At 36.6% G+C, this 15,105-nt stretch overlaps 3 protein-coding genes across 3 annotated transcripts; all 3 read right to left on the bottom strand.

Annotated features, from left to right (window-relative positions):
* Positions 1–2,134: 2,134 nt before the first annotated feature.
* Positions 2,135–6,696, bottom strand: LOC116305364 (tetratricopeptide repeat protein 28-like). The gene is made up of 2 exons (XM_089029435.1): positions 6,622–6,696; positions 2,135–5,391 (listed from the first exon to the last, which is right to left on the bottom strand). The coding sequence occupies exon 2, from the start codon at positions 4,232–4,234 to the stop codon at positions 2,555–2,557; it is 1,680 nt and encodes a 559-aa protein (XP_088885561.1). The 5' UTR covers positions 4,235–5,391; positions 6,622–6,696; the 3' UTR covers positions 2,135–2,554.
* Positions 6,697–7,760: 1,064 nt separating this feature from the next.
* LOC116305369 (uncharacterized) lies at positions 7,761–12,629 on the bottom strand. Its single transcript, XM_089029437.1, has 4 exons — positions 12,537–12,629; positions 12,052–12,235; positions 8,175–8,532; positions 7,761–8,102 (listed from the first exon to the last, which is right to left on the bottom strand). Exons 2-4 carry the CDS (start codon positions 12,215–12,217, stop codon positions 8,066–8,068), a joined length of 561 nt encoding a protein of 186 aa, XP_088885563.1. The 5' UTR covers positions 12,218–12,235; positions 12,537–12,629; the 3' UTR covers positions 7,761–8,065.
* A 1,507-nt stretch (positions 12,630–14,136) lies between these two features.
* Positions 14,137–14,936, bottom strand: LOC148911226 (uncharacterized). The gene is made up of 2 exons (XM_089029438.1): positions 14,553–14,936; positions 14,137–14,480 (listed from the first exon to the last, which is right to left on the bottom strand). Exons 1-2 carry the CDS (start codon positions 14,897–14,899, stop codon positions 14,444–14,446), a joined length of 384 nt encoding a protein of 127 aa, XP_088885564.1. The 5' UTR covers positions 14,900–14,936; the 3' UTR covers positions 14,137–14,443.
* Positions 14,937–15,105: the final 169 nt, after the last annotated feature.

Raw genomic sequence — 15,105 nt, 5'->3', positions numbered from 1 at the left:
GAAGTTCCCGATAATTGCAGCAAAAATTCACGGATTATATCTACGACATTAAAATGCAAATGGCTGAACGAAAGATCGCATACTTTATCCTCACAATTCTACTGCAACGTTTAATATTACCTCTTCGGCGATACTCGCCTCTGGTGATATACATCCAAATCGAGGACCCGTTTTGGATTCCACAGACTTGAAGTTTTGGCCGGAATGCCCTGCAGTGAAGTGTCCAAATGTCTCAAGGGAGTACAGCGAAATCATAAATGTCTTTAATGGAGTTACGAATCAAGAAGTTATGAATCTTAATATATTCCAAACATTCTTTCTACGCATCGTGGATCTTGGGAACCTATTCTAGAAATGTCAACAATCTGATACCTGTTGCGCTTCTTAGTGCCCCATCGAAAACTCAGCTTTCCATTAATTTTGCTATCTTGAATGCAAGATCTATTGTCAGAAAATCCACTCTAATCGTCTCGATATCATATGCCCGCAAAGGACTAGTGGGTGGTGACTTTAAGACTCATGGGTACTATTGCGCAAAATAAACAGCCACCCCAGTAAATAATATAATGACAAAGGATGGTAAAAAGATAAGAAAATTCATTGGTAATTCTGACAGAGAACATTGGGATATTTGATGTTGTCGCGTCATGACGCAAGATCAAGTTTTCAAGTAGTGTCACATGCACAAAGCAAAAGAATCGAAATCTATATATACTTCATCTGTAATCATTTACGATAATAAACTATTGTCGTTGAAAATATCCAACTATTTATTCATTTGTTCTAATTCTACATTTTCATAATCATAAAATAGAAAGGAAAAAAAACAACCAATTATTAGTGTTTTGTTATATACCAAGAGTCAAAGAAAAAATAATCATTACTTGATGTTTTGATGTAGAAAAAACTTAGAAAAAATTACATTTCCGTGAAAATCACTTTTGGTTATCTTATTACTGGTCAATAACATATAGTGTTGCCCGCTGAGAGCCGTTGCCGGGGAAACATCGAAGCTTGTTCACGTTCACGGCATACTCTCTCGACCAATCATAGTAAGAGAGAAATGGACTTTGACAGTTGGTATATAACAATTAACACTTACTTATTGCCTTCTAACAGACAACGCATTAAAACAAAGGGGTTATATTAATTGTCTATGATCTATCATCTGCTAAGCATCCGTGTTTTTCTTTATCATTTCTTGTTATAATTCATATTCTCACGGCTTGCGTGCTAATCCAAACTTGACTTGTGTAATCATTCCCCCAAGAGAGAGGTACCAGGTAGCTCTTCATCTACTTTACATGTATCAGATCTACCCTTTATATATTCTAAACACGTGGGAATTGCCCACGGTATTCTACAAAAGATACGTTAATACTGAGTAAATAAAAGATATAGATAAAGATTATAAGGTATTGTTAAGATACAGATATAGTTAAGATATATAGTTTTGACTTCAACTCTAATAGTTACGTTAATACTGAGTAAATAAAAGATATAGATAAAGATTATAAGGTATTATTAAGATACAGATATCGTTAAGATATATAAAGGTGTCGTGGTAGATAATCTTTTCACCGTAGTAAGAACAAGACTAGTTACTCTTGTTCTTACTACGGTGAAAAGATTATCTACCACGACACCTTTGTTTTAACTTTAATATCACCGACGCAGTCTAAACTAGTTCTAATACTAGTCGTCATCTAGTTAAGATATATAGTTTTGACTTTAACTCTAATATTTACGTTAATACTGAGTAAATAAAAGATATAGATAAAGATTATAAGGTATTATTAAGATATAGATATCGTTAAGATATGTACTTTTGACTTCAACTCTAATATTTACGTTAATACTGAGTAAATAAAAGATATAGATAAAGATTATAAGGTATTATTAAGATATAGATATAGTTAAGATATATAGTTTTGACTTTAACTCTAATAGTTGTGACTTCATTTTTTGGGTTCGTAACACTTGACGTACTACAAAAAGGAATTCCAATACATTGTGCAGCCAATAAAATGTTAGTATTCTCAGCCTAATTTTAACTGTTTTTATATTTGTAGCTGAAGTTACAAATGTAGTCATAGGTTATAGTCATAGTCATAGTGAGTGATGGTCATGATAATAGTGGTAGTTACAAATGTAGTCATAGGTTATAGTCATAGTCATGGTGAGTGATGGTCATGATAATAGTGGTATTTACAAATGTAGTCATAGGTTATAGTCATAGTCATGGTGAGTGATGGTCATGATAACAGTGGTAGTTACAAATGTAGTCATAGGTTATAGTCATAGTCATGGTGAGTGATGGTCATGATAATAGTGGTATTTACAAATGTAGTCATAGGTTATAGTCATAGTCATGGTGAGTGATGGTCATGATAATAGTGGTATTTACAAATGTGAGTCATAGGTTATAGTCATAGTCATGGTGATTGATGGTGATGGTAGTGGTAGTTGGTTATAGTGTATTTTATCTTCTTCAGTTTATCCAATGCCGTAATACGCCTATAACATGTCCCCTCTATCATTTAACAAACATGCTTTAAATGATCTTGAGCGTTATATCATCACCCATGATAAAAAATGGCGCCCAGTATTTTGGATCCTTATACGTGTTTCTCATCTCGTTCATTGTCAGCTGTAGACTCGTACTGGCACTTTTCCCATTTTTCAGATTGCCATAAAACGATGTCATAAAGTCGAGTGTTGCATCGTCATCGATGGCCCACAGAGACGCTACCACTGCACGAGCACCTGACGCTAGAAAGGCTCGACACATGCCAACTACTCCTTCAGCTCTGATTTCACCCCGTCCACTGTGACAGCAGCTTAACACAACTAACTGTGCACGTACTTTGGCCTGCTGTACATCAGCCATGGTCAGCATGTAATCTTCTTCATCTGGGGTCTTTGTTGCTCTTACCTCAGGAGAGGGCGCAAGTACGATGGTAGCTTTTGATAGGACACCATGTGCAGCAATGTGAACCACAGATACTCTTTGTTGTAGTTTCTCTAGAACAGCCTGCTTTGTGGCTGCTTCGCCTATTAGTGGCTTAACACCAAGTTTATAAGCTATTACGATTGCTTCTGCTTGTGCCCCCAGCAAACCTTGGATATCCTGTTCTTCTCCGTCCATCATTACCTTCCCAACCAAAGGGTTACCAATAATCAAATGCTTAGCATCGCTGGTTTGGTCTGTTGGGAAGTCTTCAAAGTGCTTTAAAGTCGCTAATGAAGGAGCAAGTCTAATGCGCTTTGTCTCTGATAAATACTTGCCCGTGCGACGATCTTGTAAAGCGGGAAAAGGCACTTGGTATAGGGGACCTTCTGGAATAATAACAACCTCGTCTTGCTTCGACGATATTATTCTATCACATTCTAAGATATCAAATAGATCTTCTAGAGTAGATCCTTTGGTTTCAGCACTATTCTCATTAGATTCTCCTGTGTTCGAATCGAGGTTCAGCAGTAATGCCGTTGCTTGATTAAGTTCCTCGTATTCTTCTTGGCTTCTTCTTTGTCTTTTTTGAATATCTTCTTCTTTGTCCAAAGACCTGTTCTCACAGTCATCTACCTCACGATTACCCATTTCGTCAAACAACGTATCAACGTATGTCTGTAGCGAAGAATTGAGACATATTGAAAAATGCAAATTTGTCTCCCCTCCAATAACAAACTTCAGAAAAGCATTAAAATAAAGTGAATAAAAGGCAATGCTGAAGTCATTTATTGAGACCAGAGACAAAACATCGCTGTACTCTAGGTGTTCATCATTGCTTTCCTCTTGTTCCATCTTGAAGTTTGAAATCATAAGATCTTTCAATGCTCTTGCACGACAACGATCCAACACTAAAACAGTTTTCTTGATCTGTTTGCCATTGATTAACAGTATTGCCAACACCTTATAACTATGAATATACTCGTCAAAAATTGAAATTTTGAATTCATCAAGACTACCAAGTGTGGTAAAGATCGCTTCAAAGCATCGTATAGCTTCTTTTAGATAAGTTTCTGCCAAGTTCAGTTCTCTGTTTAACAAAAACAATAATTGACCAATGCCATAATAAAATTTGGATAGCAGCCCAACATTTTCAGAGCAAGACTCAGCAGCAGGTGTCCCTTCTATGAAACACCGTAAAGCCATGTCATTCTGACCCATCAATTGATACAACTTTCCGATTTCTGTGATACAGAACAAGTTCACAGAACAATCAATATCCATTTCTTTTAACTGCTCAAGGCACTTGATTGATTTTTCATAATCTTTTTTGGAAAGATAAAAATTGTAAAGCCTGATGGAGGCGCTATGTTTCTTTGCTTTAACACCTGTCTTCACTGCTTGCTCAAGATCCTGGTCAAGATGTTGGTACCTCTAATAATTCCTTTACTGAGGGTGCATCACACTTGCCAAGCAAACCAACAAATCCATAAAGAAAAGACCTATATTCTTTGAACTGTTCTTCTGCTTTTTTGTCTCCAAAGCTCTGTAGCTATCGCCATGCCCGCACCTATACTCTGAGACACTTCATTCAACTGCAAAAATTCCATATATGCTTGAGCGAGAATAACATGTCCGTACATCTGAGTTTTTTTGTCGTCAGTATCTTGAGAGATGTCTTCTATCTCCCTTGCTGTTTTAATGCATTTCTGTCCAAAGTCAGTGGCATCTTGATAGTGTTTCAAGGCAAGATGTGCTCTTCCTAGCTCTAAGTACGCATTCATCACACCCTTCTGATTGTTGTTTTTCAAGGCGCAATCAAGGAGCTTGTGCGCATAATGAATAGTGTCATCATATTTCTCCATGTATTTATATGCAACCATTATAAGGTTATATGCCATCATCATGTCTTCAGCACTATCAATTTCCTGGGCAATTTTAAGCCATTTTTTGCCACAGTCAACAGCATCATCATAACGAGGTAAGGACAAAAATGCATATCCCATTTCACGATGTCCATATATTTCGCTTTCTTTATCGCCTATACTTTGAGCAATTTCGATCCATTTCTTGGTGTGCAAGACAACGTTTTCAAACTCGTTGAGCCCCTTATATGTAAAGCACAAATGTTTACGAAATATTAACTCAACACTTGGTGTTGCTACATCTAACGGTAATATTTCCTTCAGACACCTCAGTGAATCAGCATGTCTACCTAAGAAGTAGCTATGCAATACGAACTGCACGCATGAATTCATCATGGTACTTATATCATTACAGTGTTTAGCCATCTCTATGCATTCTTTATACAGACAAATCAGCTGTTCAGTTGACAGTCCAAGTTCCTCTCGCAACTTGTAGGCTGACGCAAAGCAAAACCTTACAAAAGTAATAATCTTGAACATATTTATCTTCAGCTTTACTTGTTATCCAACATTCAACTAAAATCAAACAAATTAAATGATTAAACAAGCACACATTAGAACCACCGATGGAAGAATTAAAATATTTTTTAAATAATTAAAAATTGAAATAAATAAAAAATTATATGTAAATTATGTATACATCAGTGGCAGATTCAGGAATTATAGAAGGGGGGTTATGAAGGTTTTACCAGGAATACCAGGAAAAGGGGGTGGCTTACTAAGGATAATGCACTTGTCATCGGCTTCCACGAGGGGACGGACCCCAGGGTAGACTCAGGGAAATGTGGGGGAAAGTGGGGACTTAGCCTTAAATCCTTGCCAGAGTACCTGGGGGAAAAGTGGTAGATAGATAAAATGTTCTGAAACCCCCTGGAAGCATTAGAGTTTTTTGTAAAGAGCTGTTTTCAATAAAGTATTGGACTCTAAAGGTCCAAAAAAGCAAACCGAGGTATAAACATCGTTTTTTGTTTGAATTTATTTTGACTTCAATTTACTGGCATTGGGGTCGCTGTCTTAACCTGCGCTGCTTGTGAACTGAAAACATGCACAAAATGCCATTATGGCGGACATTGAACGAAGGTCAAGTTACTGTAACTGTAGCAGCAAGTGCAAGCTTGAGACAGACGCTGAATTAGTATATTCAGTAATAGTTTTTAGAAAGTTAAGATATTATCAAATGCTCTATTTGCTATACATGTTACTAAGATCTTGTCACCAGTTTGCTTTATGGATTTAGTGTGTGCACTCTACTGTTTTGTGTTCCTTTTTGTGATCTGTTATTTCAACTCCATAACAATGTTGCCCCAGGGACTGGTGAAATATAGGGGTATTTTCTAAGAACCTTGCCCCATATCTGGGGAAATACATTCTTCTAGTCTCAAAGCAAAGTCCCCACATTTGCCCGGGGTCCCCCCCCCGCCTCGTGGAAGCCGATGACAAGTGCATAATACTGAGAAATATGAGCAAAACGGTGAGGGGAGGGGGTGGTGACTAGTTATCCCTTTCACCACCCCTGCTTCCACCCCTGTACATAAATAATAAGATATGAAGTATTGAAAATATTACAATATTGACTTTCTTCTTGATGGGCCATAAGCCAAGAGTCAAACACAATCCTTGCGCTCAGTCGCTCTACAAAATTAAGCTATTTTCGGGTCACATTTTGTGGGGTATAAAAAGACTCGTCGAAAGAATGCTGGAATAAACTGAGTCTTACGGATATAAATACATGAATTTCAAAAGTACCTGAATATAAAGTGTCGTGGTTTCGGTCGTAAAAGTAATTTAATGCACTGAAGTCGTACAATAACTCAAAAAGCCAAACCAAGATGGCGGACCAGCACGAAGGAGCACGATAACATACGCATGCGCGATATGATGATCAAATGGCAACCGGAAGTGAAGCTTCCGGAAGCGAAACTACAACATAAAGAAACACAACAGCTGATACGCTTTCTATTGCATCCTAGCAACACACAACCATGAAGAATGAATCATGGTAAAAGAACTTCTTCCAGCCGTTATCTTTGTTGTATTATTATGATGAAAATTAAAGTGCAGTTTTTAAACTGCACTTAAAAATATTATTAAAATAGTCATGAAACTGTTGAATAGTTAGATAGCAAGGTTAGATAACTTAGTATGCTAGCGCTCCACATGATATTGTGAACGAGCGAGTCTGCGAAAAATTTAAAGTAAGACAAAATATTCAGTTTGCTCTCCAGTACAGCTAGACACGCAAAGGGCCTGCAAAGGACCTGTTGGCTCATGAATAACATAAATTATAGTGACATAGCTTTAATACTAATGGTATGAAAACAAGAAAACACAACATTTTGGAATTAACTACGAATAAGGCTATGTGCACACTATAACTGACAGCATCAATCGTTTCGGCTCAAAAAGTATACCAGATAGCCCATCTGTTCACACATAGAGCGCTTGTTTTTGGAGTGATTTGTAACCGGAAGTTTAAGTAGTTTGAGTAAAGAGAGCGAGTTGGAAATATCCGCTGTCGATAAAATGCTGACTCATGCTCTGTTTCACGCCTGTTCACATTGGGACCGGGAATATCATGTCCCATTTTAAAAAGCTATCCGGCAGCCTCTGTCCGTTGCCTAAGGCTCCATGGGTCACGTGATTCATGACGTCATCATATTTTACCACACGCTGGTTCATGCTACGGTACCCATGTTCACGCTATGGTCCGAAACGTTTTCAGGTCATATGCAATTTTGGTTACTTTTTCAAAATACAGAATAATATGTATGGAGCTTTCAAAATGGGACATTTTTCAGCATTTTTGAGCAAAAAGATTTCGACCCATTTATGGCACCCTTTTTGTCAAGTTAATATGTAATAATAAACTCTCTACATTAGTGGAATATAACTTTATTATTATTATTATTATTACAATTACATTTATCATTTCGGTCATTCGCTCGGTGTTGAGCATCTTAGACCGAAATACTGTTTAATTCCATGCATTATTTAAGGTATATCGTCTGTTACATGGGCTCTCGCTGCTCTATTAGTTGTCGCTAAACGTCAGTTAAACCAACTATGACTGACCAAGAAACACTAGAGCAGGAGAGCTTCTGAAAACGAAGCGTAGATTTGGGATGTAACCATGAAAGAAAAAGGCATTCAATTAACTGTGATTCACTAGAGGAACTGACATTTCTGCTTTTCATTTACACACATAGAAGTCCCAAACTCCCGAGAATCTAAAAAAATAAGAACAGAATTAATTGTCGTAATTAATAAAACATTATTAATATAAAAAGTTTAATTCTTACATGTTCTTTGGGTCAAAGTGCAACTTCCTTCTAAAACCAGCCATGTAGTATCCATCTGGTACCCAGAACTTGAATGGACGTCCAAAGCAGTTTTGCCAGCCAACCCAGAAGCAGCCTTTACGGGGATGGTTGTCATGGCAACACCGGACCTCAACTGAAGCAGGATCCTTGAAAAAATAACCTTCATCTATACCACTTATGTATCCTTCACGAGGACACACGAAGTCGATTCTGCCGTCTATGGAGTTTTTATTTATATTGCCAGTAGAAAAAGAATGCAAACATCTTGGGTTACTAGAACAGTAATAGTTCCCTCTACTACTCAGTCCTTTTAACGTCTCATGCTTATCATTTAAACCTGAAAGGAATGAAGAATCAAGACATTAGTAAAGTGATGGTGATGGTGATGGTGGTGGTGGTGGTGATGGTGATGGTGGTGGTGATGGTGATGGTGATGGTGATGGTGGTGGCCATATGCATTCTTACCTAAGTTCAAAAAGTTTACCTAGTTCGTAGGTAAGTTTTTTGAACATGTTCAAAATTCTTACTTAGACATAGTAAACTTTTTGAACATGTTCAAAAAGTTTACCTATTCCTAAGTAATTTATTTGAACATAGTGCTCTTTTTGAACATGTTCAAAATTTTTACTGTTTTATTTTTTCCTCATATCTTAAGAAATTATAGATGGTGAGCTTTGCCTTCACAAAATAGTATTTCCCCATTGAATTTCTTTCCTCTTATGTACTTTTTTTAGTCTAATTAACGTATTTATAACTTTTTTACGCCACCATGCTAAATTGAAGTCTTAGTTTTCCGGCTTACAGTAGATATACTACTTTTGATCAAATTTGGTTTTGTCATTTCTCACTTAGTCATGGTTTCCAGCTTGTCAGCTTTTCATTAACTGTTTTCCATTCTGTGCGGACTTTCTCTAAGCACCATTGTCGCCATGCACTGTCATCTTCCCTGGTGTAGATTTCTTTTAACTCTTAGTATCCAAATTGGTTTTCAAAACCTTCTAGGATTCTAGATTTTCTTGGCTGTAATTTTCTGAATTTCATGTCCTCTCCAGATGCATTTGTTATAACTTCACTGTCTTCTGCACTCCATTTCATCTGTGAACGTCGTTCCGAAATTGATGACCTTGTTTCAATTGCTGATTTTGGAAACCAGTTCTGATATGAACCAGGCTCTGCGGATCAATACTGAGTTCTTCGTGGTACAGTAATTCTGGCTAGCTTTTTTTATAATATATGCTACATACTCTGCTCCTTATTTTTTCAACAGTAAGCATTCCCAAAATCTTTGACTTCTTGTTGCTGTTTTGTATTTTCTTGATACTTTGGGGAAATTTAAAAGAAATACGTCTCAAGCAACTTAAGGCTTTGCTTTCTTCGCCTGCTCTGTGTGTCGCTGAATTTTGTAGTTTGCATCATTTGACTCGTTTTTCGTACTGATATAGGTGAGTCTAGGACAAATATTATAGGTATCTGTTCCACATAGGTATCTGTTCCACTTCTGCAGCTAGTGATACAGGCTGCTCCTTAGGTTTTACTTTGATGGACTTTTCCTTGTTGTTGTGTGACTCAGTTGCTCCTTTAATTTCATTTTGCGTTTTACATAGCAGTTTTGGGTGTTTACATGTCCAAGAGCAGATATGATTCCTAGCCTTAAATGGTTCTCTACACTTGCTTTTACCTTGCTATGCAGTTTAAAAATGAACAAATAGTCGAGAGAAATGCATGAGAAGTGACTAATGTTGGGTTAATGTTGAAATAAGACGAACTTACTCTGAGATGGAAATTTAGGAAAAAATCAAATACATATTTTCTTTGTGCAGTCAATGGCAAAAAGGTATCTCATTTAACGGATTGTGTTCCAATAGCTGTGCATGCACTTCTTGTGTCTTGGGATCTTCTCCTGCCACTACTGGTGAAGATGTTTTTCAAATACATGTGAGGGTAAATCTTCTTTGGATTCTTATTTCTTTACAAACTCGACAGGTCTTCGCCCTACTGCAGAGGAATCAAACTTCTCTCCTTTACTGCTAAAAACCACAGGGCTGGCGTTGTTTTACCTCTTCAAGAGCATGTACATCTTAGAAGATAGTTTTGGCCGATAAGCTAGATGATCCTTTATCAGGATATCAGAATAGAGCATAAAGATAGCTCCTAGTAAAAAATTCTTGAATCCTAAAAAATAATATCTGAGAATTGAAAATCTCGATACAATCGGTATCTCAAGTACCTCTAACCCTAACCCTCCCCTCCCCCCTTCAAAACGGGGGTTTCGTAAATTTGTTTAAAATGCCCAGAATATCTATCAGGAACTTCAAAAAGTATAGGCATACTTTTTAGATGTTTACTCAATACATTATCCCAGCTATAATTCAATTGCATGGTATTTTTATTGATTTTTTCATGAATTTCCATCTGAGGATAAGTTCGAATTTTTTTCAATATTATCCCAAAATTAGTCACTTCCCATGCTTTGTCCCGACTATTTGTTCACTTTTGAGCTGTATTACGAGGTATGGAACATTCTAAACGAATTTTTGAAGATTTATATGCTACCACTTTTTCCCCTAAAATGTTAAATAATAAATCAAAATGCGTTTGTTTTGCATAAAAAATCTCATAGGCTGTTAGAGGACGCTTCTTTTTATCTGTTCCATAATTATTGTCGTTTATTTGATATATTTTATGGTCGAAAAGAGACAAAGAACAATTTTGAACAAGTTCAAAAAGTTTACCATCAGCTGTATTTTGCGTAAAATTACGAAATTCATGCAAATTCTTTTGCAAAGCTTCTTCTTAACCTTCAAAAACCATGTCTAGCAAGTTTCATAATTTTGCGTCATGTTTTAGGCAACTTTTTTTCAAGTTTCAAAAATTGACATAACTTTGAAACCTAGGGTTTCAAGTAGTTATAGAACTTACACTAGACTTGCAAGCCTCGTAAATTTAACGTGACACCAAAACAAGGTGGAGATCCTAGGTTGAACCAGCATAAGGAGCACTTCAGGGATCTCCAAGATTTTTGGAGAAAAATCTAAAAAAAGTATTTTTTTCGATTTTTGCGGCAAAAGTTTACCTATTTGAACATTGCAGTTGGATTACTAGCTCAAAAATAGATGGTGAGCCTCCAAAATCTTGCTGCCAAAACTTTCGGTCAAATACCAAATAACCACGAAAAAAGTTTTTGAAAACTGGCTATTTTCTACTTTTAATCAGTAACTGAACTTGTCCAGGGTCAGGTTCAAAAAATTTGCTAGGATGCATCTAGTGGTGGTGATGGTGGTGGTGATGGTGATGGTGATGATGGTGGTGATGATGATGATGATATTGATGATGATAGTGATGATGATGGTGATGGTGGTGATGATGATAGTGATGATGACGATCGTGATGATGATGGTGATGGTGGTGATGATGATGATGATGGTGATGATGATGATGATGACGATCGTGATGATGATGGTGATGGTGGTGATGATGATGATGATGGGGATGATGATGATGATGATGATTGGGATGATGATGGTGATGATGGTGATAATGATGGTGATGGTAGTGGTAGTGGTGATAATGATGGTGATGGTTATGATGATGACGATGATGATGATGATGATGATGAAATGATACTAAAAATGCTTTTACTCCGACGAAGGACTAGCGTCCGAAACGTCAGTAAGTTTGGTTTTTTTTCATCTTTTCATGGTGTATAATTTACCTTTTTATCATTACTGTTTCATTTAAAAAACCGACGCAGCTCACACTATTTTTTAGCTAGTTATCCCTTCTAAATTAAAAATACCTAATTAAGTCTTTACAAACGACGAGATCTTAGTAATAATAAAATATTATAAATACTTACACGAGGCTCTTGGTCTACTACTATCATCAGATCTTATACAAAGACGACTGTTTTTGCCAAAAATGACGTAAAAAAATGACGTTTCCTCGGTCCATAGGACGCCGAGTGACTCGTCTACAAACACACCAAGTAATAAAAAGAGTACAGCTTTTTTCAGTTGATTCATCACAGAAGATAGCAGAGCCTAAAACACCAATAAAAACCAATTTATTTTATTTTATCACCAGTATTTGAGCTAACTATAAAAGCTTTTAGACTTAATAGAAATGTTCTCCTTTGGGCAATACAATCTTTTGTCATGCAGAGATATTTCATCGTTACCGTCCTATACAAAATGTCTGCTGCGAACCACTCTATACTATGCTTTCATGTTAGTCTCTCTTCCATTTGCTTCCCCTTTCTCATCCCCACCAACTAATAATCTATCGCTTTATTTTCTACTTTTTATTAGCGTGGCTTTAAATAACTAATGCATACTTACTTACCTTAGCAATAGCATACAATACCAGATGATCCCTTCGACTGAGTTAAAGAGCTAAATCTGATTCGAGATGAAGAAGAGCCTAGATATGAGACAATCTCATTGGCCGAGTGTAGCATATCCATCGATTATGGTGAGAATTGATTTATCAATACTGATACTCGATGATCTATTAGAATTAGATTCTGCCTGACCTTGTACTTGAACCTTTTGGCAATCAACAGTATATAAAAACCAACAGTTTTGGACATGTTCACATTACCGTCAATCAGTATTTTCGCAAAAACTTTAATGCTACAAAACTACCAAATTAAATAACTTGTTTTCAAAAGTTTTCAAAAGTTTGTCACGAGGCAATCATTATCTTCTAGTTTTCCTGGAAATGTTATTCATAATTTTGGAAAAGTTCCTTCACGAAGAAATTATGCTTTATTTTACTCTAAGGATTGAACGATGACCTCTATTTTTTGTGGCCTATTTTGTGCAATTGGAATGAAATGGCAAAGTTTCAAAAAATTGATGTTTAATTCGGATTTGCCCGCAATCGTCCTTCAGAGAATCATCTAGTGTCCACGATCAGATTTCAGAGCAGAATATCAGACAGACAGTGAGTATACAAAGAAGGATAACTGTCGCTCAACGTACTTCCTCTTTGCTATACGACATAAAAATTACTTTATATGGACAGATCGAACAGCCAATAATAGTGATGAAGATATGGAAGCAAGGGATGACATGGATAAAACATTACCAAAGATTAGTTAATGGTTTGAACATGATGGTAGACCAGGTCAAAAAGGAACAAGAAAATCATCAAAAACAAGAAGAAGCTTGTTTCGAAGGTCTTCAACAGGCTATTCATGGTTATTTACATCGTTACTGTTATTTTTACTATAGCCGGGATATTCTTACAGATCCCTCAGCTGTTGGGACGGAGCGATATTCATACTGAAATCAGTGTTTAAACGGCCATCACACCGGCTAACCGTCATAGGAATGGGGGGAATGTCTTTTCATTTACTGCCTTAACCCCACCCCACCCCCCCCCCCCCCCCCCATCCGAGACCCTGTTCACAGAATGTCAGTCACATACAAAATTCGTGATCCGTTGATGTTAACAATTATAAATATTCCTTTGTTATTGAAGTCGTAGAAACGCAACAGACCAACACAGACAAATGCAATATTTGACATTTTGAGATAATTTTGAGCAAGTTTGCTGATTCTAGTTGGATCCTTTATTCAAAATCATAAATGTTTGAAAAAAGTTATTCTTAAACATTTAAGTAGCTTAAAGTTGGCACACTTTATTTACTTTTGCTGATAGATAATCCACAAAAGAGAACGTATTCATTTCTATGGCGCATGCGCGCGAAACATTTCTTATTGGTTACTTATTGAATTGGTTCCTATGGAAACTGCTTTGATTTGATTGGCTCGTCATATATTCTCACACCTTTTTCAAAATAAAGAATAATATGTGGATCTTACAAAAAAGAAGATTTTTCAGCATTTTTAAGCAAAAATAATTTTGACCCCTTTTAGTTCACCCTTTCCATAATGATAATTGAATTTTAAAAAATAAACAATTACATTCCTGGAATATCTTTTTTATTATCATTGTTGTTTACGATTCAGGAAAACTTTCTTGAAGATTTACATTTACGCTTACCATTGAGGTCGTTCGCTCAGTGTTGAGCATTTTAGCATGCATTTTTTAAGGTATATTGTGTGACATGGACTCTCTCTGCTCTATTACTTGTCGCTAAGGTACGTTAAACCACTACTATGACCAAGAAACACTAGAGCAAAAGAGCTTCTGGAAACGAAGGGTAGATTTGGGATTTAATCACTGAAGGAAAACGCATCCAATTAACTGTGATTTACTAGAGGAACTGACATTTCAGCTTTTCATTTACACACATAGAAGTCCCAAACTCCTGAGAATCTAAAAAAATAAGAACAGAATTAATTGTCGTAATCAATAAAACATTATTAATATAAAAAGTTTAATTCTTACATGTTCTTTGGGTCAAAGTGCAACTTCCTTCTAAAACCAGCCATGTAGTATCCATCTGGTACCCAGAACTTGAATGGACGTCCAAAGCAGTTTTGCCAACCAACCCAGTAGCAGCCCTTACGGGGATTGTCGTCATAGCAACACGTGACATCGATTGGAACAGGATCCTTAGGAAAGTCACCATCAATTTGTTGTAGTATTGCTAATACGTATCCTCCACTAGGACACGTGTAGTCTATTCTTCCACCGCTGGAAATAGTTATATTGCTATTACCAGTAATTACTTTACATCTTGGGTTGTTAGAACAGTAAAAGTCCCCTTTACTGGTCAGCCCTTTTATTGACATTGGCGCATAACCTGGTTTGAATGAAGAAACAACACATTAGTACAGTGAACAGTATACACTGGGATACCTGGGTAGGACAGTTTGCCAGAGTCTCTTTAAGGGCGAAGTGAAAACGAAAATCAAAATTATGAAATGGTGGTGATGGTGATGGTGATGGTGGTGGTGATGGTGATGGTGATGGTGGTGGTGATGGTGATGGTGATGGT

Source organism: Actinia tenebrosa, unplaced genomic scaffold, assembly GCF_029948245.1.
Source record: "Actinia tenebrosa isolate PJP-AT-01 unplaced genomic scaffold, QUT_ActTen_1.0 PGA_scaffold14__42_contigs__length_11649687, whole genome shotgun sequence".
NCBI classification, from domain to species: domain Eukaryota; kingdom Metazoa; phylum Cnidaria; class Anthozoa; order Actiniaria; family Actiniidae; genus Actinia; species Actinia tenebrosa.
The sequence above is the reverse complement of the archived record's forward strand: the minus strand, read 5'-3'. Positions and strand labels throughout refer to the sequence as shown.

Bases quoted from the DNA above. Each gene is read 5' to 3' on its own strand.
- LOC116305369 (XM_089029437.1), bottom strand. From the start codon at position 12,217: ATGAATCAACTGAAAAAAGCTGTACTCTTTTTATTACTTGGTGTGTTT. The intron at 8,533-12,051 runs GTAAGTATTTAT...CATTCCTTTCAG, and splicing joins TAGTAGACCAAGAGCCTCGT to GTTTAAATGATAAGCATGAG. The intron at 8,103-8,174 runs GTAAGAATTAAA...TTATTTTTTTAG, and splicing joins CACTTTGACCCAAAGAACAT to ATTCTCGGGAGTTTGGGACT.
- LOC148911226 (XM_089029438.1), bottom strand. From the start codon at position 14,899: ATGTCAATAAAAGGGCTGACCAGTAAAGGGGACTTTTACTGTTCTAAC. The intron at 14,481-14,552 runs GTAAGAATTAAA...TTATTTTTTTAG, and splicing joins CACTTTGACCCAAAGAACAT to ATTCTCAGGAGTTTGGGACT.
- LOC116305364 (XM_089029435.1), bottom strand. From the start codon at position 4,234: ATGGATATTGATTGTTCTGTGAACTTGTTCTGTATCACAGAAATCGGA.